The sequence below is a fragment of the Scophthalmus maximus genome, chromosome 6 (genome assembly GCF_022379125.1).
Source record: "Scophthalmus maximus strain ysfricsl-2021 chromosome 6, ASM2237912v1, whole genome shotgun sequence".
In the NCBI taxonomy this organism is placed as follows: domain Eukaryota; kingdom Metazoa; phylum Chordata; class Actinopteri; order Pleuronectiformes; family Scophthalmidae; genus Scophthalmus; species Scophthalmus maximus.
In genome coordinates, this window is record NC_061520.1 from 15,861,640 (window position 1) to 15,885,148 (window position 23,509).

Consider the following 23,509-nt stretch of genomic DNA (forward strand, 5'->3'; position numbering starts at 1 on the left):
AGGACAGGGAGACAGGAAGTCAGTCGGACCAGCTCACTGCCAGTAGGGAGCACATGCGAGGGGAGGGTCATACTAAAACAACGACAGGAAGTGTGTGTGTGTGCGTGTGTGTGTGTGTGTGCGCGGACACAGAGTACAGCAGGATGGGGGGTTGAACTGAGGTGTGTGTGTGTGTGCGTGTACGTGTGCGTGTGCGTGTGTGTGTGTGTGTTGGTTTGTCCAAATGAAAGGGCCTGAAGAAAAACAGGCAGCTGTGGAGTTCACCAATATAACTCTCAGAACCTGAAACCAGGCAGGAAAAGAGGGAGAGAGACTGCAGGGGAGAAACTGGGCCGAGATTTTTTCAGCAGTTGAACAAGTCGGTAGTCTGAAGCCTCAGGTTGCAGGTAGTATTTCCACATAAGATTCTTCAGCCGGGTGGACTCTATTAGTTCCAGACATGCCTGCCTAATACTGCTTCACTGTACTACACACACATGTACGCACGTGCGCACGTACGCGCACGCACGAGCGAGAGAAAGGAAGGGAGTAGAGGAAAAGATAGAATTACAGTACAGTAAGTGTTGGAGGGAAAAGTATTACAGGAATGGGAAGATTCCAGCCGATGTCTTTTCCTTGGGTCTGAGCCTTTCCTCTGAAAACAAACACACACAAACTTAAATAGGCATTTCCTCTCACACCCAGAGATTCAAACCTTAAGGAAAAGCAGTGTTGTCTTTAGGCGAAACGTTAACTAGCTTAGTGACTTTTAGACGTGGAAAACGCTGCTGAAGCCAAACCACGGCAGACCTGCTCTGTGCGACAGGGGAGAGAAGCAGACGGCCAGAGAGAGCAGAGAGGATATGGGAGAAATAAAAGCTACTCTGTGCTATGGCCGGGCATAAATAAGTAAAGCACAGGACATTTCAGGGGGTAACTGCAGAAGTTATTGGCATCTTGAAAGTAGTTTACAAACTTCACTTTTCACCCAACTTGCCTAATGGAGTACTGAGGGATGTCTTCATCCCGAGGGGGGAGCAAGCTCCGTACTTTCAGCATACGGTTTTCTTTTATATACTCACACAGATGAGGAGTAGGGTTGGGCGATATGACGATCTATATCCTGTGATAGTAGAAAAACTGTCTGTTGTTTCATATGAGGCTCTGTGGTTGACTTTGTCGTGCGTCATTCTTTGAACAGGAGGAGCGAGACAAACTGCAAGACCAAATGAAAAGCTTTTACCCAAAACGGGCGCTGCTTCTGTCGCATGGACGTGGTTTGCGTGTATGAAAAGTCGGACGTAGACCAGAAAATTGCAACTGATGCTGCAGACCGGTCCCCACAACAGACTCCAGAACCACAAACTGCTTTAACTGGCTACGCAAGAATCATGTCAGTGCAAAGAGACAACAATCGAGTCAAGTGGGCAAAACAAGCACCGGAAAGAAGGAGAAGGGGAAAAAAAGGAGGAAGCTATTGCACACTAAGACACGGCCCCTATTTACAAAGTTGAATTTAAATCTTGCAGACAATCTGCATATGAATTGACCTATATCAGGATTTTGGTCATATTACACAAGCCCAATGAGAAGTGTGAGACCACATTGGTCAGTTCGATGTAACGCTCCTTTCCCCTCGTTTTCCGAAAGTTTCAAAGCAAGGAAACAACGAATCAGAGATGTTTCAGCTATCAAAAGTAAGTCAACGCTCAAAATGTAAAATGTGCCACATTAATGTCAAAATAACTTGTGAGTCCCTACGTTTTTTTAGGTTGGGGGCAGGCATTCAAGGTCTAAATATTATATTGGTTCTGCCAGATCATCAAGTCTTGTTTTCTCTGGAGCCTGCTGATAAACGCTGCGTCTCCCCCTAAATTAAAGCCGTGTGGGAATCACTGTGACTTGTCCATGTTGCACCATTCATGTTGAGAGAGGAGGCTGAGGAGGAGGCCGTGTGAGAGGAGAGTGAAGAGGAGGTGACAGGGAGGGAGAGAGGGAGTAGTCGTGGGGGGTAGTACTCAGCAGGGGTAAATTCCTCTGCACTGCCCTGCACCTCTCTGGTCCGATCGGGAAGTCGTTAACCCTTCACTCGCCAGCAGAACGCTTTATCTCCGGCTGGAGGAGCACGGCAACGGGAATGAGGCGGGAAGATGAGAAGTGTGTTTGTTTGACAGTGTGTGTTTAAGCATCTGTGGCTCACAGTCTGAGCCATGTGAGATCTCATCGGGTTAACTCCACTCTGGGATTATAGAGTACAGGTCAGAGGTCACAAAGCCTTCGGTGGGGGGTCAGTCTCCGGCGTCAACCAAGTGGTGGAGTATAACCATCAGTTTGAACTCTGACAACAAGGGGCTCTAACTTCTCTTGCAGCCTGAATGTACTCTTCTACCAAATAACCATCATATGCTCTGATTCCTCTCACGCTGTGGCAGAGGCGTTGGAAGGGTTTGAGACTGGGGGGCTGGGGTCTCTATGCATAATTAAATAGGCTGCTTATCAAAAGTTAACTAGCTCCTCGCCCATTTACAGCCCCTGTGTGTTCTACTAACCTAGTCTGGAAAAGAGGAACAGAGTGTGTTGTGTATGTGTTGGGGGAGGGTGTGTGTCTAACACAGTTGCAGAGACTGGGGATAGATTGAAAACTGTGGTCAAACTAATGATTATTGTCAGTATCCATTGATCTCTCAACTATGTACAATTAAGATAAGATAAGATTAGATGGAAATTCAGAATCGAGACAGCAGCACAAAGTATAGCAGCACAGGGGAAAGTGTGATATAATAAGATGAAGTAGAATAGAAACAGAATCTGAGGTAAATAACATAAAATAGAAATACTGTACCAAAAAAATATAACAATATAACAAACACTATTTACAATAACACATTTTATATAAAATGTGCAATGTAGTTGTGCAACAGCAAATAAATTAAAATTAAATAAAAGTTTGACTGTGGGTGCTGTGGTGTTGTGCAGACTGACTGCCGACGGCACAAAGGAGCCTCCCAAGCGCTTTGAGGCTCGTGGCTGAATGTGCCCGTGGCTGACGGTGCTCCTGAGCTGCCTCAGTTCAGCACAGAGGGGGTGAGAGATGTTTTCCATGATCGCTTTCAGCTGTTTACAAAATTATCACAAAATAAAACAGGGAAAAAAACAGTGTGTGTATAGGGGGGTCAACCTCAAGCGTATCATCCACCTGGTGTCACCTCTATTTCCTGTCTCTGCCGGACACAGCCATCTGGGCCTAAGTCTGTTCCAACAGCCATCTATCTCACTCTCTCTCTCTCTCTCACACACTTACACACACACAGCTCACCATAGGAAATCAAATCGTGACTGTATGGTGATCTACACCATCTGTCTGAAAAGCTATGGATAGGTATCAGACCCAAAAAAATCAAGCACACATTAAATCATCCTGGGGCAGCAGGAGAGACAATATTAAATGGAGCTATCCCACTGTGTGTGTGTGTGTGTGTGTGTGTGTGTGTGTGTGTGTGTGTGTGTGTGTGTGTGTGTGTGTGTGTGTGTGTGTGTGTGTGTGTGTGTGTGTGCACATACTCTTTCCAGTTCCTCCAAATGGCCAGTGCATAACACCCCCCTTGATCAGCTTAGCAGCCAGTCAGGGGGATTTGACTAATCCACAACACAAGCATGGGAAGGAGCCCGCTGGGCGTATGTCTGTCTGTGCGAGTGGTCAGTCTGACAGTCTGTAGTGACTTAAATCAACCTCAACAGTCTTGGACGGCGCTCTCTCTAGGTATCAGTATTACAAGAATCATCTAAGACTACTTTCAAATAGCGATGGACGGGCGGGGAGTCTTTCATGTGATGGGTGGGTGAAGGTTCATTCCCATCTTTATTGGCAGGTCAACTCTTGTCATAATTCCAGTGATTGAGTGGTGGCGTTTAATGACTTCCCACTTCTAGATTTAATAATTATAAATTTTTCTCAGTCATCTCTTCTCATTTTTCATCTTTCTCACACTTCTGTGTCAGAATCAGATCAGTCAGCAACAATGATTCACAGGGACCTTGAGGGCTTTGTGTGCATGTGCGCATGCACATGAACGCACCCCTGAGGGGAAGCATCAGCGCTTTGAAGCCTAACACAGCGTGTAATAGCCTCCCTCTGTCTAATAGTTATGTATGTCGGACTCTGTCGCAGAGCGAACTGTACACGCGCACACACACACACACACCCAGCAGGAACAAGATGCATGATACTAAACGTGTACGTGACTGGTATGTACGTCCATGCGCAGTGAGCTCTTATCACTGCATTCCGAGAGGCATCAGTGGCATGCCGAAAATGGCCGAAGGAAAATGGTTGCGATGGAGATAGAGGATCTAGTGAGAGTTGAGAGGAGAGGGCGGGTGGCGGCACCGCGAGATAACAGCTGTATCTGCTGATGTCTGCCGATCTTTATCTGAGTGCGATAAAGATAAAGAAGGCAGAAAGGCTGGGAGAAAAGAGCACGGGGATGTCTTCCATCAGACAAACGGATGAGACACAGGACAGCAGCCGATAACGTGAGATACCATCACTATCCACGTTTAGGTCACATCGGTGCAGTCTTCAGCTACAGCCTTCTTCGTGTGTGTGTGTGTGTGTGTGTGTGTGTGTGTGTGTGTGTGTGTGTCTGTGTGTGTTTGTGTGTGTGTGTGTATGTGTGTGTGTGTGTGTGTCTGTGTGTACATTTGTACTTTGCTGCATGCCACCATTTTCTTGTGGAAGATTTAAGGTAACTGCACAATAATTCTATTGCTGCTGAAACAATGAATTAGTCAACACATTTCAATAACTGATCATTTGCTTCGGTCATTTCTTCAGCCAAACATTTGTCAAATGTGAGGATTTGCAGCTTTTCTCTGTATATCACTGTCAATTTTGGGTGTTGAAGTGTTGGTCGGACAAAACAAGCGAGTACAGTGGCCATTATTAATATGGATAAATGAAATATTCTTTGGATGTAAGACTTAATCTTAACAGCACCTAGATAACACATCGCTGGGTGTGCTATGACAGTATACTGTCTCTCTTACAATAAAGCTGCGACAGCTAAGGTTATCTTGGAGGCAACAGCAGGTCATAATTAAAGACTAACACACACAAACTGTGTTAGTCAGCAGAAAAAGCTGAATCAGGATCAACCTATGCAGTGACTGCAATCACAAATCTCCATACTCTCCTCTTCCCTGCCTCCATTTCACTCGTCTCTACACCAGATCTGTAACTCATTCTCACGCCTGCCAATGTCTGCACATGTGCATTTGCACACTATGGAGAAGTAGCCTTGCTGTGTAATGACTCCTGCAGAGAGCTGGGGGTTCCCAACCAGCGGCGACAGGCTGGCCGATGAAATACGGCCACCATTTCAACCAATGGCAGTCTCTCACAACCGCCCCTGCAGATCCCAAAGCCCCGGATACATGAGGAACAGCTATGATGTGCATTGGAAACAATATAGAGCCGTAACTATGATTTGCTACCATGCAGTTTACTCATTTACTTTTTGTTCATAGTGAAGATCACATTCAGCAAGCTAGTTGAATTCGTCCTCACTCTTAATCCCAGCGGCCCACACTGCAGCAGAGACGTGGAGAGGAAAAACTGGGGCAAGTTGCGTGAAAAGCCTCCCAGAGAGGAGGACATCTCAACACCTCAGCATAATAAACCACCTCAACAGCAGCACAAAAACAGCTCAGGGGACCAAGCTGGGGAAAAAGGGACTCTTTTCACTCTTCTCATTCTCCTTTTCTGTAGTGTGGTTCTGTCTTTAGGTGGTTTTACATTTTGTTCCCTTTCTTGATAACTAAGCAACTCTGCTCTCCTGAGGTGGACCAACAAGAGGCAGAAAAGTGAAAGTGTTTCTTGTCATAACTCAGTTTCCTATCACATAGTGCCTTCACAACCAACCCTCAGTGCAAGAAACTTATCCCTGATTCATTGAGAACAAAGAAGGAAGAAAAGGTGATTAACTGACCAATATCCAAACATATTTTCTCTACTGATCAAAAGAAAAAATCTGAATAATAAATGTACTTCTCTTTACCTACATCATGTTGTTGCCGTCATGAGAAGGAATAATGACATGAATGTAGCGTCAAGTGGGTTGCAATATTCAATCACAAAAGGAGCTTTTGTTTTTATAGAAAGCAAATAAATAAACTTATTGTACTGGGTTTTTTTAGCCCCTCAGAATGTGATCACAGTAATCTTCAGATGAAAGTAATTAGAGGGGGAAGTGTCTCTAGTCTATAGGTGTAGCCGTATACTGCAGTCATTAACTCACAGTAATTGATATATGTGTGACACAAGGATATAATAGGTCACCAGCAGGTTTAGTGTAATAGAGTCCGAATGAGATAAGCACTGACACTTGGTGAAAGAGGACTTGGGTCATTGTTCAGTTCACAACACTCTCAGGCTAAAGCCTATTTTGCAGATTTTACATTTGAGCTTAGCCCTTTAATGGATATTTCAGGCTTGTAGACATAACAGGAAAAGTAGGAAAATGGGCTTATAGAAAATGCGCAAGGCAGGTCTTTCATTTCAGCAGGATTACTATTAGAGTGTGACTTGCACACAAAAATTGGGCTGGATTTACTTTGAGCATTCAAATATGCGCCGCGATGCCAATACATTTTGCTAATGCAGCAGTTGGCTGAGTGAAGCAAGGTTAGGAATTAGCAATACTGTGTTTTCTGACTCCTCTTACAGAATAAGCTGCACCATAGAGGCAGCGTTTTAACTGCATTAGGTTGTATGAGAGATCACCCCTCCACTGAGTAACTGGACATCACTGGAGGAGAAGAAAAAAACTGCCAAAGGTCTGATCAACCAAAGCACTGTTACACTTCACACTTCTTTACAGGTTGGTGTTCTGTGATAGCCAGGAGTCAGTAAAATATTAGCGAAAAGTTTTTTTAAAATTAAGACGGAGGCTGGTTTACCTTTTCATAACAGCATTAGAGTTGCGCTTACATGATCGTTTGTTTGCACAAATCTATGATTTAGTATAACGACCAGCAAGGCAAATTGTTGCCTTCTGTGCAGCAGAGCCTCCAGTGACATAAGTAGGTGGTTGGTGAACCCTCATTGAGTGGCTATGACGTCCCCCGCAGCAGCAGGGCAAATCAGGGTTAGTTTGAGCTCACTGCTCAAATAAAACCATGTCCTTGTACAGCTTACTGTCGTGCTACAGGCACCTCACCTAACCTAAAGTATGGCGGCCTGTCGTCCGCTTTATTTGTCCCACCACAGTTTCATAATGATAGGAACAATTTTTTTACAGTACATACTGTAAAAGATCTCCAACTTAGTATTTTACACCATTGCTTCACTGTAGGGCTGTGTGCACCACTCTTTGCCCTGCTGTCCCTCTCTCTTTCTCACACAAACACATCGACCCATATGACATACGTCGGTGGTCCAGTGGACCATCAGTACATCCTTAAACTTGTTACTGTCAGCAGGCAGGCAGAGCTCGTCATAACACCCGCCCTGTCACTGCCCTGACACTCAAGTTATTAGAGGGAAGTGATCCAAATAAATGGTCTCTTCATGAATTCTCAGAGATAAAGGCTGACTGAGAGAATGTGTTCGTAAACCACAGCAGCCTGAGGAAAGCTCACCTGAGGTCAGCCTGAGGACGCCCTGACACACAATGAACGCAGCCTTTGTAGTGCTCAAACACACACTTGCACACTGTTGTTTTGCCTTCTCACACATAACTGCCTGCTTAACAAGCATTACCACCCACATGATTGTCCCTACAGCTCAAATATCACCATGTCATGGGCCATAACAAACAGCCGATGGTCACGGGAGTCAAACAAGGGTGGGCAATCAGCTGTACTCCTGGCTACAGCCTGACTCGCACTGGGACAGACTGTGACAGACTGAACTGAGTGGCCGGCTAAGCTAAGAAGCTGCCATGATTTGTATCAAGTGAGACCATCAAATTGGTGCCATGGGACCCACCAACATGTTGGGTTACATCAGAGAAATGCAAGGCCATCAAATGTTGATGATCCTGGCTCAACCTTTGGTATAGAGCAACCTCCAATGTCTTCCAACACTGAAGACGTACACGATTGTTTTCTGGATTTTTAAAATCATGCCTCAAAGACCTGCCATAACCTGTTTTGTTTTTGGCATCTGATAAACCTTCAAACTAATGTGTGTGAATCAGTCAAACTAGTATTCCTGGTTCATTTTTCATTTTCCTACCTGGATTTGAAGCAATATGCACACACCCCACGCAGCTTCTTGCATGTATTTGACGCAGTGCCAGTCAGGTGATAAAGCAGATGCTCTCAACTCAGACAACCTGTGGTTAATCCTCAATGACAGCTAGATAGTATGCGTTGGAAAGTGCATGAGCGAGACGCTTTATAAAGCCTGGCCGCTCTCTGCTGACCCTGCGCTTCGTCCTCTGAAGAGGAGAGGAATTTCTGGAAATTTGTAGTCAGGTTATATTGGACTCCTGTTCACTTTTCCCTTTGATTTGTTTGGTTATGTGTGAGCACACGTTGCACTCAGGTGTGGACCAACTCCGCATTAAGACACTTCAGAGAAGGTGGTCTCCCTGTATTTAGCTTCTTGCTCCCGCCCCAGGCACATCTAACCAATAAGGAAAGTGAACGTTCTGACAGGATTCGAGTGGTGCATTTTGGATTTATCTCTGTGTGAAAAGAAGCCAAAGCAAAGGAACATAACTCTCCATGCTTACAAACTCATCATCCGATCTGGAAAGGAGCAAATGAAGTATAGGTGTGAAAACACCCTAAAACATATATATTGTGTCTTGCACCTGATATCCCCATGGTTCACGCTGGGGCTGAGTCCTTCTGTTCAAGCATTTCTCTCTTGGTCTTTTTGCCCTTTGACACTATGGCATCCTGGTGTCTACTGAGCATCAGACACATTATGGAAAACAAAGCTATCTGTACCCAGGAATTGCCTGCTCCGATACGAAGAGACCACGCCTGTCCAATGAGGAGCGTCTGGAACATGATGACTCGACACAGTGTGCATGTCCCATTCTGTTTGAGATGTGATATGTGTGTCAGAATCAGTGAAACACAATAGAGTCCTGCAGAGTGGGTGGTCACACCCTTCCCTCATAGCTCCCCTCCATGGCCTCTTCTACTGCCCCCCAAAACTGCCTAAGTGAGATGAGATTTCAAAAAGACAGGGCCAGTGAGGGAGTGAGGCGAGGTAGTAGACATGGGGAAGTCAAGAATGAAATCCCTGATATACAAAAAAAATGGTAAAAGAGTAGGAAAGCAGGATGAATAGAGAAGAAAAGAATTAACACTAACGAATGTAAGAAAAAGTGAGAGAACTGACAGATTCTCAGTTCTCTAGGTGGAAATGTGACAGAATGGAGGAGAAGGATGAAGTGGGCAGAACTGAGCAGACTGGGGGAGGGAGTACGAGAAACAAAATGGGGGCATAAAAACAGTCCAACAGGAGACAGATAAATACTGAGGAATCTAGAGGGAGGGAAACGCGAGAAAAAGCAGCGGTGTGTGTTGCATTGCGCTCTCTCAATGTGCTGCTGAATTATTGACGCTGCCTCAGCGCTGAAGGGCGAGAAGAGGGAGCACTTTCACACAGTGTAATCTCTGCATCATTAACACGCGCACGCACGCACGCACGCACGCACGCACGCACGCACGCACGCACGCACGCACGCACGCACGCACGCACGCACGCACGCACGCACGCACGCACGCACGCACGCACGCACACACACACACACACACACACACACACACACACACACACACACACACACACACACACACACACACACACACACACACACACACACACACACACACACACACACACACACACACACACACACACACACACACACACACACACACACACACACGCAGAGCCGTCAGGTTGTGGCAAATATATGTACAGTGATCTTCCTTTCCTGGTGGTAGCCTTGATAGTTGGGAGCAGGTCCCTAGACGGAGTCTGTAGCTGGCAGGGAACAGGAGAGGTCAAGGGTCACGGCAGACCAGAGGAAGACATGTGGCCCACACCTGTTGTCGACTTGCCTCACACACACAGATCATCATGAGTCAGACACAAGGTAAAGCGAGATGGTTATATTAGTGCTATTTAACAGTCATGTCTACTTTGAAACACTACACACTCTCTCTTCGTGCTTCCCATTGTCCTTTCCCTCCCGTTGTTTTTCTCTCTCCCTGCTTGCTTGCTTTCTTATCCATGGAGGAAGCCCGTTTGATCTAGCGGAGTCCTGCTCTTCTGACTCTCCTGCTCCCAGACATCAGACGTACACTCACTAAAGAGGAGAGCTTCCTGCTTTTCTTTCTATCCTCCCACTTCTTCACAAAACAGGGAAAATCAGAGACATATTCTCCCTGCTGTACCAAAGACAAGAAAATAATTCATGAATTCAAAATGGCCTCGATGTCGTAGTGAGGCCAGCTGTGCTGTGTGCATATGGGCCACGTAGAATGTGAGCTATGACAGCGATGTAGTTCACTCGCGGGACAGTGGTCATCATTGTGAACCCCCAGCAAGAGCGGGACACAATGGAGAGGGACACAAGCAGGGACCTGACTCACACATGACTGAAGGCCTTCCAGGCCATTATCTGTAACAAAGATGCTGAAAACAATGAGAATTAAGTTTCAAATGTGTCTTGATGAGAAAATAGATCCTTCAATACAGGACGGCCTTTGGTATTACTGGAATTTGGTGTTTTTTCTGCAAGTATTTGTCCATAACTGTTTTTCTATGTAAGTATTCCATCAGCACAAAGATGCTCAGACATCCAGGAGTAGAGAGTCTGAGAGGATGAACTCTTTTGTTGCATATACGTTAGAAATAAATAAACATTCAAGGCAATCAAAAACTGTAATGACCTCTCGAAGCGGTGTCTATGGTTATGGTGGAGTCTGCCTTTTGCCACAAGATTTAAACTGCATAGGATTCAAATAAAAAAAAAGGAAATGCACATATTCGACAAGATGCAGAAGAGAATAACAATTGCGTGAACACTATGTGTCTTCTTAAATTTTGGGTATTACTCTTGATCCTGTATTATTAAAATACGCCTCCCATTACCTTCAGTAACCACAAGTGACCAAACCCAACCACAGCTGAAATCTTAAGAGTTATAACATCCAGGTTGCCTTTCTTTTTTTTCCCTATGGGATGTTTTTACAACTGATGATACAATTGATGGTACTATGTGGGCCATGTGCAAAACAAAATGGGACCAGACCACAAGGATTCCTGAAGGCTGGTGTTCATGCTCAGACCAAGCAGTGGGATTCCACCACTCCAGACTGGGACACTCTCCTCAACATTCCACAGAGGGAATACCACCGGCACATGACAAGAGCTCCACTCACATTCAGCCACTTAGCCTGCTGCCTCCCACTGCAACCTTTACACAGAGAGATGCCTGTGTGTATGTGCACATGTGTCATGGACAGCAACCTTTAACACGCCACACTGCCCCCAGACAGAAGGATTTCACGGAACGAAAGGGAGTGGGAGAAGCAGAATTGAGGGGGAAATGGGGAGAAAAAAGGAGTGATGGGGCACCAGAACATGCTCGTGTCAGGCTGCTATGCCACAAATGTGATGAGGTGATTGATGGGAATGCTTTGTGTTAGAAGGCATCCCCCTCTGTTCCCTCTCTTCATCTCCTCCTCCTCCTCATCATCAACTTCTCCATCACCTCAATACTCGGGGCTTATCATTGCTTATTTAAAAATAAATAAAAATAAGACTTGTTTTATTTGACTTTCAGCTCAACACAGGTCCAAGCAGGGGTCTGCTACTTGACAAAGTGACTACACAGAGTGTAGCACACTGTGTATAATCTGTAGAAAGCACCCATAAACTACACACCAAACCCTGTCCCGCATGGGCCACTGCACAACAGGAATGTGTATGTGTGTGTGCATGTATAAGGGGAGGGATATTCCCATTTCCACTCTGTTTGAAGCACATGGACTGAGTCGGAATGTAAAGGGGGAGGGGGGCAGCAGGAAGAGGGTGAGGGGAGGGGAGGGAGAGGCGACGGCAATAATCTGAGGGGGGTAACCCACAGCGCAGGCCAGCACATGGTCTGTACACTCTACAGTGGGACTGGAAGAAAAGATACCACTTTCAATCACAGGCTTGAAAGTTGAAATCGAGAAAACTTTACCTACCTGTTGCGAAATATCTGAGTTTATTCCTCCAAACTTCAGCTCAACAGGCTGCTAGAGCACATTGTGCATGACCATATTAGTTTGGCTTGTACTTGGTTGCACTTAACTTGACGGGTGCGGATAACGTTTGTGCACGACAGGTTTAGAGATTTTGACCATACATCTCACACAGCCTCGGGACACGCTTAAACATGCATGAGCGAACAGAACATATCGGCGTGTTCTTCACACACACACCGTTGGCCCCTGGCCTCGCTCAGTGAGACGCAGAGCAAGAGACAGAGCGGGATAACAAACAGGCACCTGCAAACCATTGAGATAAATATCAGACCTCAGGTATGTGCTGCATGTCAGCTGAAGGTAAACCACGTTTCCAGGGTGGGTTCCTCCATAAATGCATTTGGGAAAGGTAAGAAATCAGACAGGCTCACAAAACCACACCCTCCCAACATGTGCTGGTATGAGACTGGAGACTGGAGGCGAGTGCATACATGCTGCTCATCCCACAAGTGTGTATTTAACTCACATAGGAGCACGTTCCAATGAAACTGCAGTCACTCGTCGACTTCCTGTGGTCAACGTTGACAGAAATTAGAATCTGCAAATGTACTTGCCAGCACATAACAGTTTGTATAGATTTGGATTACATAAGTACACAATTAGGAGGATATGTTTGAGTTTCACTTCTCTCCACAAACACGCACTGTGTGCACTCGCGTGTCTTTCTTCCCGTCTGTGTCGCCCTCTTGTTTTTTTGTTGTGAAGTCATAATTAAAAAAATTTGCCTTGCTTTTAGATCAATCTCTTCAACAAACCCGGACAGTCTTAGACTCATGTTCAACGCCAGGTTGGGTTGGTATAGTTTTGAGAGTCTAAAACCTGTTCAGATTTTAGTAACTAATGAGAGTTTCATTCATTTCATTCTTTTCTGCAGCATTTTTCAGACATTAAATCGGAGTTCCAGAAATTTTAGTAGGGGGCTGTTTCCAGAAAATGTCTGCAGCGCATTTGCAAACATTTGCGTTCTCACAAACAGATCCTCTGCAAAAGTTCAGGAAAATGTCCAGACCTTAGTGCATGACTGAAAGCAGCTTGTGTCAGGTGGCATGTATGACCTTTACCTTTCCTCACTTCCTCACCATGTCTGCACATATGCACCCCCGTTTCCTCGTTGTACACAGCAGCACGTTATCCCGCACGGATGACAGGAGGAAGTTTGATCTCCACACATGCTTCCTGCTGCTACAAAACAAGCTAACAGTAACTTCAATGTAACCTCCAGCTGGGGTCAACATGTTAGTAGTACACACACCAGAGCAAACACCCCCACAGCCAACTTGCTGTAGAAGCGTGCTGCTGTGTGTGGAGGTTTTGTCCATATGGTTTGAGTGTGAGATGAGGAGATATGAGGGAGCTAATGCAGGGAAAGACGGGCTAATGCAGAGATCAGAGGATGCTTCCTCTTCAAGGCAGTCACCACGCCACACAAGTGTGTGTTGTATTTAATCGTCATACTGTGAGAAAAAGTGTGTTTGTGTGTGTGATGACCGTGGGAAAGAAAGTACAGTATTCCCACATTCAAAGTAAGTTTAAAGCAAAGCTGGGACTCAGCACTTTAACCAGCCTCTTTGAGCCTGCGCACAGTTCTGTATGTGCAGCAACAAACACAGGGCGAAAAAATGGGAGAAATCTCCACCAGAGCAGCTCTGATGCTGGGAACAACTAAAATAGAACTGGTGCATCCACATAGCAACCAGGGGGAAGAACGCCGTGTCCTCACACATTCAGAGACTGTGTGTGTGTGTGTGTGTGTGTGTGTGTGTGTGTGTGTGTCTGTGTGTCTGTGATGCAGATTCAGCTGAGAAGAGGTGATGAATGGCTTCATTAAAACAGCATTAGCAGAGGTGTGAACCCGAATGTTGAGTGCCAGCATGCGGTGACTGCTTTGTTCCAACACACACACACAACAAACATGCACTGGTCATAACACTGAAATTCTCAGCACAACCCACCCACCGTCTTTGCACATCTCATTTACAGTGTTTGATGTTATTACAAGTTAAAAATGCAACCTCATAAATATTGAGATTCAAACATCGTGACAAGTTAAAGGATTTTCAAGAAACAAAAGTCATAATTCAGAATTCCCTTTAATCACACTATGCCTTTCTTCATTACACACACACACACACACACACACACACACACACACACACACACACACACACACACACACACACACACACACACACACACACACACACACACACACACACACACACACACACACACACACACACACACACACACACACACACACACACACACACACAGATTGAGCATACCACCCCTGAGAGAGCTCGAGGGAGATGAGGAAACCGCAGTAACACCCAGGAAGAAAGAAAGCGATGAAAAGGAGGACTTACGGAGGCGGAGGAGAGCAAATAAGGGGAACAGGAATGCAAAGCAAGAAAGCAAATGCCAAAGAAAAAAAACAACAGGGAAAGGACCATGGTCTGAATGATCAAAATGGAATCGTGTGTGTATGTGTGTATAGTTGTAACCTGATTAGCCAGACGCTAGAGGGGGGACCAATCTACATTATTCTTTTTTCATTTTCCCTCTGCTCCTCACAAACCCAGAAAAATGGGGGCAATTCAGTAACCCTAGCAACCAACTCTGCCTACGTGCAGAGGGAAGCTGCTGATGGAGGGGGAAGGAGAGAGGAAGAGAGAAAGAGAGACAGGGATGAGGACTGAAAAGGCAAAAAAAAGTACATACTGTACACAGAAGCACATTGAACAGAGAAGATGTGCCGTACAGTTGAGCAGTAGCCGGGTTTCTTTCCTCGTTTAAACCTCTCAAAAACTCTCTTTTATTCAGCTCAGACCCCTCCTCCTCTTTCTTCTCCTTTCTTCTTTCTGCCCCCCTCCTTCTCCCTTCTTTGGTCAGGCTCCTTGCTTTTTCTCCTTCCCGCTCTCTGGCCACGTATGAGGGCTGTTCAAACACAACCTGTTTCCTCTGGTGTCCCTAGGGAGTATTATCCAACCTTTCTACTGTTGTGTTTTCTCTCCTTCCCTCCTTTCTGAGTCCTTCCAATTTATTTACAGCTGGAGGTCTGTTCTCCTATTAATTGTTTTACAGAGGATATGAGTTTGCTTTGTTTCTGCCCTGCCTGGCTTTATATAGATTCACTTCTTAAAGATGTTCTCACCAAGCAAAACACACGCAAACACACACATCCTCTCTCTCAGCTGGCTGTGAGTCAGTGTTAGGTGGAGAAGCTCTTGCATGCACGCTCAATGTGTGTGTGTGTGTGTGTGTGTGTGTGTGTGTGTCACATATGCTGAAATCATAAAGTGATGATCATTGGTTTTAAGCTGCCATAGGAGGCGTGTCAAAAATGTGTGTCACATTTCATTACAACTGACAGACATTGTGAGAGAAAATGGAGAGGGGGAGAAAAACTGAGTTTAAGTTAAAGAGCAGCGGTTCTTTTCACAATGGTCTGATTGTTCCCTGGATGTAGGCGAGAGAGAAAGAAAAAGATTGAAAAAGAGGGAGTAGGGGATTGACAGACTGTGTGTGTGTGTGTGTGTGTGTGAGTGTGTGTGTGTGTGTCTGTGGTGGGACAGAATACAACGCTCTGCTTTTTACATTTTTACACACTCTCACCGGTTGCTCTGCTGTTGCCGTGTGTGTGTGTGTGTGTGTGTGTGTGTGTGAGTGAGTGAGTGAGTACATGTCAGATAAAGAAAGTGAATTTTAAATGAGGCACCCTAACAGAGGTCAAGACCTCTGTATTAACTCTGGGCTCAGGTCACACAGACTCACACAAAGAGTTGGGCAGAGTGATCATGTATTTTTCATTATATAGCTGAAACTATTCTAATGAATGTTTATAAATCTTTCAAGCAAAAATTGGACAAAATTCACTGGTTCCCGATCCATTTTTTTAATCTTCCATGATGGTAAACAAATATTTGCCCCATATTGCCCTATTCGCACATGAAAACGTGGACAAGTGGTAACTTCTGCTCCACCACGACACTGCTCAACCTCATCTCGCAGAAAACAACTGTCTGAACTGTGGAATGCTACAGTTGACATTATGCAAACAGGTAACAAAGTCTGCCAAGCTAGAGGTAGGTCTGTGTGTGTGTGTGTGTGTGTGTGTGTGTGTGTGTGTGTGTGTGTCTTTTGCTTGAACAAATATGGCATCAGCTTCATAGTGTTGGAAAATGTCAAAACAAGAGGCAACCCATTGACTGGTCAAATCAGATTTATGTGTGCGTGCACACACACACACACACACACACACACACACACACACACACACACACACACACACACACACACACACACACACACACACACACACACACACACACACACACACACACACACACACACACACACACACACACACACACACACACACAGTGTGTGCACGTTGAGCTCACAATATCATGGTGGTAGAAGCTACAGCTATCAAAGCAGACATTCCTCTTTTTATAACTCTTCTGTCGACTGTATAGAATTTAAAGGTGTGCGCAGAGAGGGATAACATCTCGATTGCAATAACACAATCACTGACTTGGCCAGCGTTCTCTCAGTGTGTGTGTGTGTATATGTGTGAGTGTGTCTCTCTCTCTGCACTGAAGGAGGCCAACTCAGCACTTTCAGTCTCAGAGAAAATTGTGGTTCCGCTCAGGTGCCGCAGCAGCCTTGAAGTCAATTTTTATATCAAATGCTAAAGAATGAGGAAGCACAAAGGTAGGGAGGAACAGAAAATCTGTGAGGGTTTTCGTTTCGGCCACGTCGCATCGTATCTGGTGCTGACAGAGCACTTGGGGACTGCGACTGTTAATACACACACACACCTTGTGTGAGAGGCAAGTGTGATGACTACAGAGCTAACAATCCGCACGTGTGTGTGTGTGTGTGTGTGCGCACACACACCCACCCACCCACCCACCCACTAACACACACACACACACACACACACACACACACACACACACACACACACACACACACACACACACACACACACACACACACACACACACACACACACACACACACACACACACACACACACACACACACACACACACACACACACACACACACACACACACACACCCTTCCTGAGTGATTATTTTTTAAGCTCCGTCTGAAATTTCGATACATCTCCTCACAGAATAAAACACTGGGACCCGTCCTCCACATTTCACTAACACAGTCCGACAGACATCCACATGCACACTGTGTATGGTGAGTGAACAATACCTTTGAGAGTTGTGTGATTGACTAGTGGTTGTCAATTAGAGCTGGACTGTATTGACTGAGTGCGGTGGTGCAATTACCACAAGATTGTTAAAAAGTTCACACACACAAAGCCCTTAAAGTAATCTAAAGCAATTAGCTTGAAGCCTTGACGCAACCACACAAGGAAGTGAGGACACCAGCAGCCAAGTGGTTAGTGTTACGACAACAAGTATTTGGTATCGACCTTCCCTCTTGTTATTTTTCTATTCTTCGTCACAGGAACCCACTGCGGTGTCCTTGCTCCTCCTGATCGCATATACATCAATAAACCACCACGCACTCACAAAATGTGTGAATATGTAGGCCGGGCACAGAGCCTCACATACCTGAACCCACAATCCTGCATCCAGACAAACCTCCTGCTGTGTCACCACCTTTTCTATTGTGCGCAAGTGAAAGCGGCCCTTTATCCAAAATCATACGTTTCGCTGGCTGCCTCATGAACAGGCAGCTTAGTAACGTTACAGTTCTAGTTCATGGCCACAGGCACTGATCTCTCTTCAGAGAGCTGCCCGATTCTTTATAGTGTGTTGATGTCTGTTAGACAGTACATTGTGAGATTGAATGGTCATACAACCCTCTGTATTTCTCCAACAAACCACAAAAAAACCATAATCAATACGTTTTATCAGTGGCTACAGTGGTGACTATTTGCAAAGGAAACCACTTCAGGAAACCACTTATTAAAAACACTGACAGATTCCGAAGCATGACGCCAAACTGTTCTAGAAAAACGAACCATCTGTTGGGTTTTTTAAAGCACTCACTCCACTTTCCATTTAAACAACACGATGAACATGTAGACGGGTAATCGAGGCATGGGGATCGCTGAAAGATGTGTATTGAACGGATAAACATAACGCAGCCTGTAATAGGCACAAATCTCAGTACAAAGTACACATATTTGAGAATGGTAGGTGATAAGCTCATTCCTCTACTCCATTTCAGCACTGTGTGACCAATTACTGTTATTGTAACATTCCTAATCATTTTCAAATGTGTCTCATTTTCTTTCTTTCACTCTTTCTTCCTCTCTTCCACCTTAATTTCAGCCCCTGTGTCTCTATACACACACATACTCTCACACACACACACACACACACACACACACACACACACACACACACACACACACACACACACACACACACACACACACACACACACACACACACACACACACACACACACACACACACACACACACACACGCACACACGCACACGCACACGCACACGCCCACACACACGCCCTCTTCCTGAGTAGTAGGAACATTCCTTGCAACAGCCAGAATCCCATATTAGAGTTTCAGCACTCTGCCTGTGTGAAATAACAGACTGAGAAAGGGATGGTGGTATTCAAGCATCGGTGTGCATAAGTAAAAGTATTAATCTTCAACTCTCACATCTACAAGTGAGGCGACAATGTCCAATGACATTCCCAGAGCTGCTTCGAGGAAATAATTTGAATAAACGTTGTCGGACAGCGGGCTCTTAATGTGCGTTTTCAAACTTTTAAATCATAGACATCAAGAGTCTTGTTATAGGGAACTCAATACCTGGGTATTAATAGCATATTTGCCATGTTATCATCCCCCAGTGAAACAAAAAAGCACAGGAATACATGCATAAGTCTTTTTAACGTAGTACAATGGCACTACGATAGAGTACAACAGTGCTAGTGTGGAGTATTAGGATAGTAACATGGGAGAGAATAATAGTGCACATCTGGCAAACACACAACACTAAATTATTGTAGTTAACATACCTTTGATAATTAGGTCAAACACTGTGTGCTAAGTGAGTAATTTTGTCAAACCCTTGTCTGTGTGAATGGGTAAGAGTAAACATGTATCACGCATCTTCCTCTCCTGCCGCAGAGCTTTATGAACACAAGCCAGGGGAGGATTTACATCCAATGTCGCCCATCATGCTGCTGTGTGTGTCTACAGACTATAAAGACTGCTCCTGCTGCCTGGTTAGAGCAGGGACATGCAGGTATGTTTCCTCAGGTAGCTGGGCTGAAACAACGGAGCAGATCGATCAAAAAAGGTTGGTAACCAGACAGACGTGTGTTGGCAAATTCAACGGCGACGGGTGTGATGTATAGATGCTTCATGTATTGCTGCTCGATGCCCTCCCTCCATTAGAATCTCTAACAGCAGTGCACAGGGTAATGACAGACTGCCATGTGCCTGCCAGGGAAGGCCGACTGCTTGGAATGTCAGAGAAGACACACGGCGTCTAGTAGCCTCAACACAGATGGAAACACACACACACACACACACACACACACACACACACACACCTCAAGCAGCTATGCAGATGCACAGGTTTGCCCTTCCATCCGCTGATTCCAGATAGGGAAGGTGGTTTGTGGAAAAACATGTGGACAGAGCGAGGAAAGGGAAAGATAGTCCGACACAGCTGTTCACCATGGGAGCAGTGAAGTACCTGACAGGAGGGATCGATGCAGAGGGGTCAATGGACAAACATTGAGTCCACAGTCTGCAGAACACCGCTCTCAGAATGTAGCACGGACAGAAGGCCTTACACGGGCCGTCAGGCATAAACAGCTGTATACCAGGACACTAATGTCATTGTGGTGACAAGATAAATGAGTTTGCAGATGGGCCGGTAAACAAGAAGACGCCGTTAATAAGAGGCGGGACACAGTGACGGTGAGTCTAGTTGCACTGGAGGGCTTCGTCTATCCTGACAGGACTAACCATTAGAATATGCCACCAATCAAACACCAGTCCAGAAGACGGAGTGCATGTACAGACACGTGACAAAATAAAGGAAAAGGTTGGATGGAGTGGACCAATATGACTAAATTAGATGCTTCCATACAGGATACAGGGGAATAACTGAAAAGGTTTCAGATATGAAACTGACCTCAACTATATGACGCGGCTTCCAAAGTCATCAGATCTCAACACAGTTGAACGCCCACGAGTATATTCTGCAGTAATGGTGTTCATACCTCGAGTGGCGTTCCAAGAGACACTGGCGCAGCTTTGGCAGCTTCTGGAGGCTCCACACGTCACTGAAACACTGCATAATGGTTTCTTTTTTGATGGATCTTTGATTTATCACCAATCTGTATATGAACGCCAGACTTCCAGTTTGACAACATAGCAATTCATGATAACTCTCTCAACAACCGCTTGGTTTCTCACTGACTCGCGACTCTTATCAAAAACAGTCACAGGAGACAACAGCCCTCCTGGAGGGCAGAGGGGCCACATGGTGACAATATGGAGACGAGGTTGGGGGAGAGGATCCGTGCCCTGTTCCCCGAATCGAAACGAGAGGCTGCAGCGATGAAGAAGGTAGCGGCTCGTCTTATCTAGTGATCTGGCACTGCAGCAGCGGTGGAAACTTGTTGTTCACGACGAGATGGGCAATATCCTGTCCTCTCTGTCCCGCATTCCCCTTTCCCCCTTCCTGCCACCTCTGTGCTCCCCCTTTCCTCCTTGGCCTACACTGGATCTGTAGATCTGACCAGCACTGGCTGTCACTCTGACTGACGGTGCCCAGCTGAATACAGTATGTATGCCTGCCTGACGACACACACACACACACACACACACACACACACACACACACACACACACACACACACACACACACACACACACACACACACACACACACACACACACACACACACACACACACACACCGGCCAGCAAACAGTTAATATCCGAATGTCCCCTTTCTAATCACTACAATCTGCTCTCGTGCCCTTTATCACCGGCAGAGGCGACACCAATGAATTGTCATCAATGGAGGAGCCTTAGCACAAATTGATCATTGTTTCCATCTAGCTTACACCAAACACACACACACACACACACACACGCACACGATGAACGCACCAGCAGCACAGACACGCAGGAGACAGAGAGGGAGAGAAACGCCCTGCCTTGTTCCATGTCGAAACCCCAGCCCTCTGGGTAGTCCACACACGCGCGCGCGCACGCACGCACGCACGCGCCCCTTCACAGAAGCTCCTCTCTGCAGACCATATAGAGGGCACATTTGGACAACAGCGCGGGGTTCTCTCCGTCTTTTGTTGGCCATCTGCGCGCCGAGTTAAGGGCGAGCGATCGGACACGACGATCGCCGTGTCCCACAGTTGAGATGGCAATAACTGATGCACTATTGGTCCGCCACGTCCGCACGGTGACAATTAACCGCCATGAACGGCTGGTGAAACACAAAAGGGAAGCGCACCCTGTACGCCTGAGAGGAGAGGAGAGGAGAGGAGAGGAGAGGAGGAGAGGGCACAGAGAATCGGACAAGTCGAGGAAAAGCCCAGCACGTAGAGAGAGAGCACCGATCTGAGGTTACACGTCGCCTTGGCTGGCCCCAATCAAGCTTTTCAAAGTTTTTTACCTTTCACTTGAGTTTCGTATTCGGCCACGATCTCCTTGTCCTTTCGGAATTTCGCCGGAGACGTCATGGCTGAGTTTGGATGATCGAACCACTTGCCCCTCGTTGCGATTTGGTCTCAATCAATGAATCAATCTGTCAGACAGCGGAGGAGGAGGAGGAGGAGGAGAGGAGGAGGAGAGGACACGCCACTCTCGGAGATGTTGTAGAGAAAGAGGGAGAAAAAACAGAGTCCCGGTGGGAGATTGCAGCTCCTCAGTGAGCCCGCGGATCTGTATTGTCTCCCTGTTCACTCCGGGCGCATTGTGAGCTTGGCGCTGCTGCTGCCGCTGAACGTTCCCATCCGCTGCCGCGCCTCGCCGCCTCCTCCAAACCGGTTATGGTGCAAACGGCTCCAAGTGGAGGGAGATTCATTCCACCTAAAACACACCCAGCCGCAGCCTGTCAGTCGGCCCCTTCCGAAGGTTGCTCTTTACAACAACAAAAAAACCAAACACGTGTGTGTGTGTGTGTGTGTGTGTGTGTGTGTGTGTGTGCATCTATCTGCCCAGTTGAACGGGTATGAGTCTAGCAGCTGCCCCGTCCGCCTGTCTAAACTCCACCGCCTCGTCTCCCCCCCCCCTGAAGAGAGCAGGGAGGAGGGACCGAGTGGAGATGGAGGGGCAGGCTGTCGGTCAGCCCCAGTGCGCAGGACAGAGCCGTGGACGCACACACGCGGACGGGATTACTGCGATCTGCTGCAACGCTGCATGTTGAGACATCACTGCTGCGCGTGCGTGCGTGCGTGCGTGCGTGCCGTTACAAAGTTTGATAATGAAAGTATCATCACACAGAGCAGGTCGAAATGTCAGAAACATACAAGCTAATTTTTTGATGTGACTGACATATCCACGAATTGTGCTGTCAAGAGGATGCAGGCCCAGTTGCATGCAGGGAAGAGTGTGTTTCATACAGTCAGTCTCATGTCACATCTTAGTTGTCATTTCTGTGACATTATTGCAGACAAGGGGTAATGTATTCAAAAAATGGGGGCCTTGAAACCTATCTGATAATTTATTATACCCGCATAATCCTTGCACTTATTGTAGGTCGCTTTGGACAAACGCGTCAGCTAAATGAATGTATCTTAGGTTGCAGTAAGACTTAATATGTACTGTACAAAAACAGCAAATTATCACCGACGGTAACAAATGACTGCATCATTATTCAACAACTGTAAACTTAGCTTTAGCTTGGTGGCAAAGACTTCCACAACTAGCTAGTAACATACTCACATGCAGACAGTGCTGTTTGGCACAACGGAAAGGCCTTCCCTTGTCTTGTAGGTTTAAACCAATTTAATTAAAAGGTTGTCATTTAAACGGTGTGTTTAGAAAGCATCCCTCCACTTGAACGTCAAATATCAACTTTTTTTTTTACACAGGCAAAACCACAGCCCCGCCTAATTTGATAGAACAAGGAGAACACTTCCCACACCACGATTAGTGCAAAGACGTTTGAATGACACAACAGAGAACCAATAAGATTTCAGGATATTTTGAGGGGGGAGGTCGGTTAAAAAAATTTCAACCAAT

At 46.1% G+C, this 23,509-nt stretch overlaps 1 protein-coding gene across 6 annotated transcripts in view; it reads right to left on the minus strand.

Annotated features, from left to right (window-relative positions):
• The window catches only part of srgap2 (SLIT-ROBO Rho GTPase activating protein 2), a 50,936-nt gene extending 27,586 nt beyond the window's left edge, over nt 1-23,350 (minus strand). For 2 of the 6 annotated variants that reach the window (XM_035630781.2, XM_035630778.2), the window contains exon 1: nt 21,939-22,545. In XM_035630781.2, the coding sequence (XP_035486674.1) occupies nt 21,939-22,005 (67 nt within the window). In that variant the 5' untranslated portion in view covers nt 22,006-22,545. Of the gene's footprint in view, nt 1-21,938; nt 22,546-23,209 lie in introns of those variants that run through there. The other 4 variants (XM_035630782.2, XM_035630780.2, XM_035630779.2 and 1 more) reach the window with 3 other exon arrangements.
• Nucleotides 23,351-23,509: the final 159 nt, after the last annotated feature.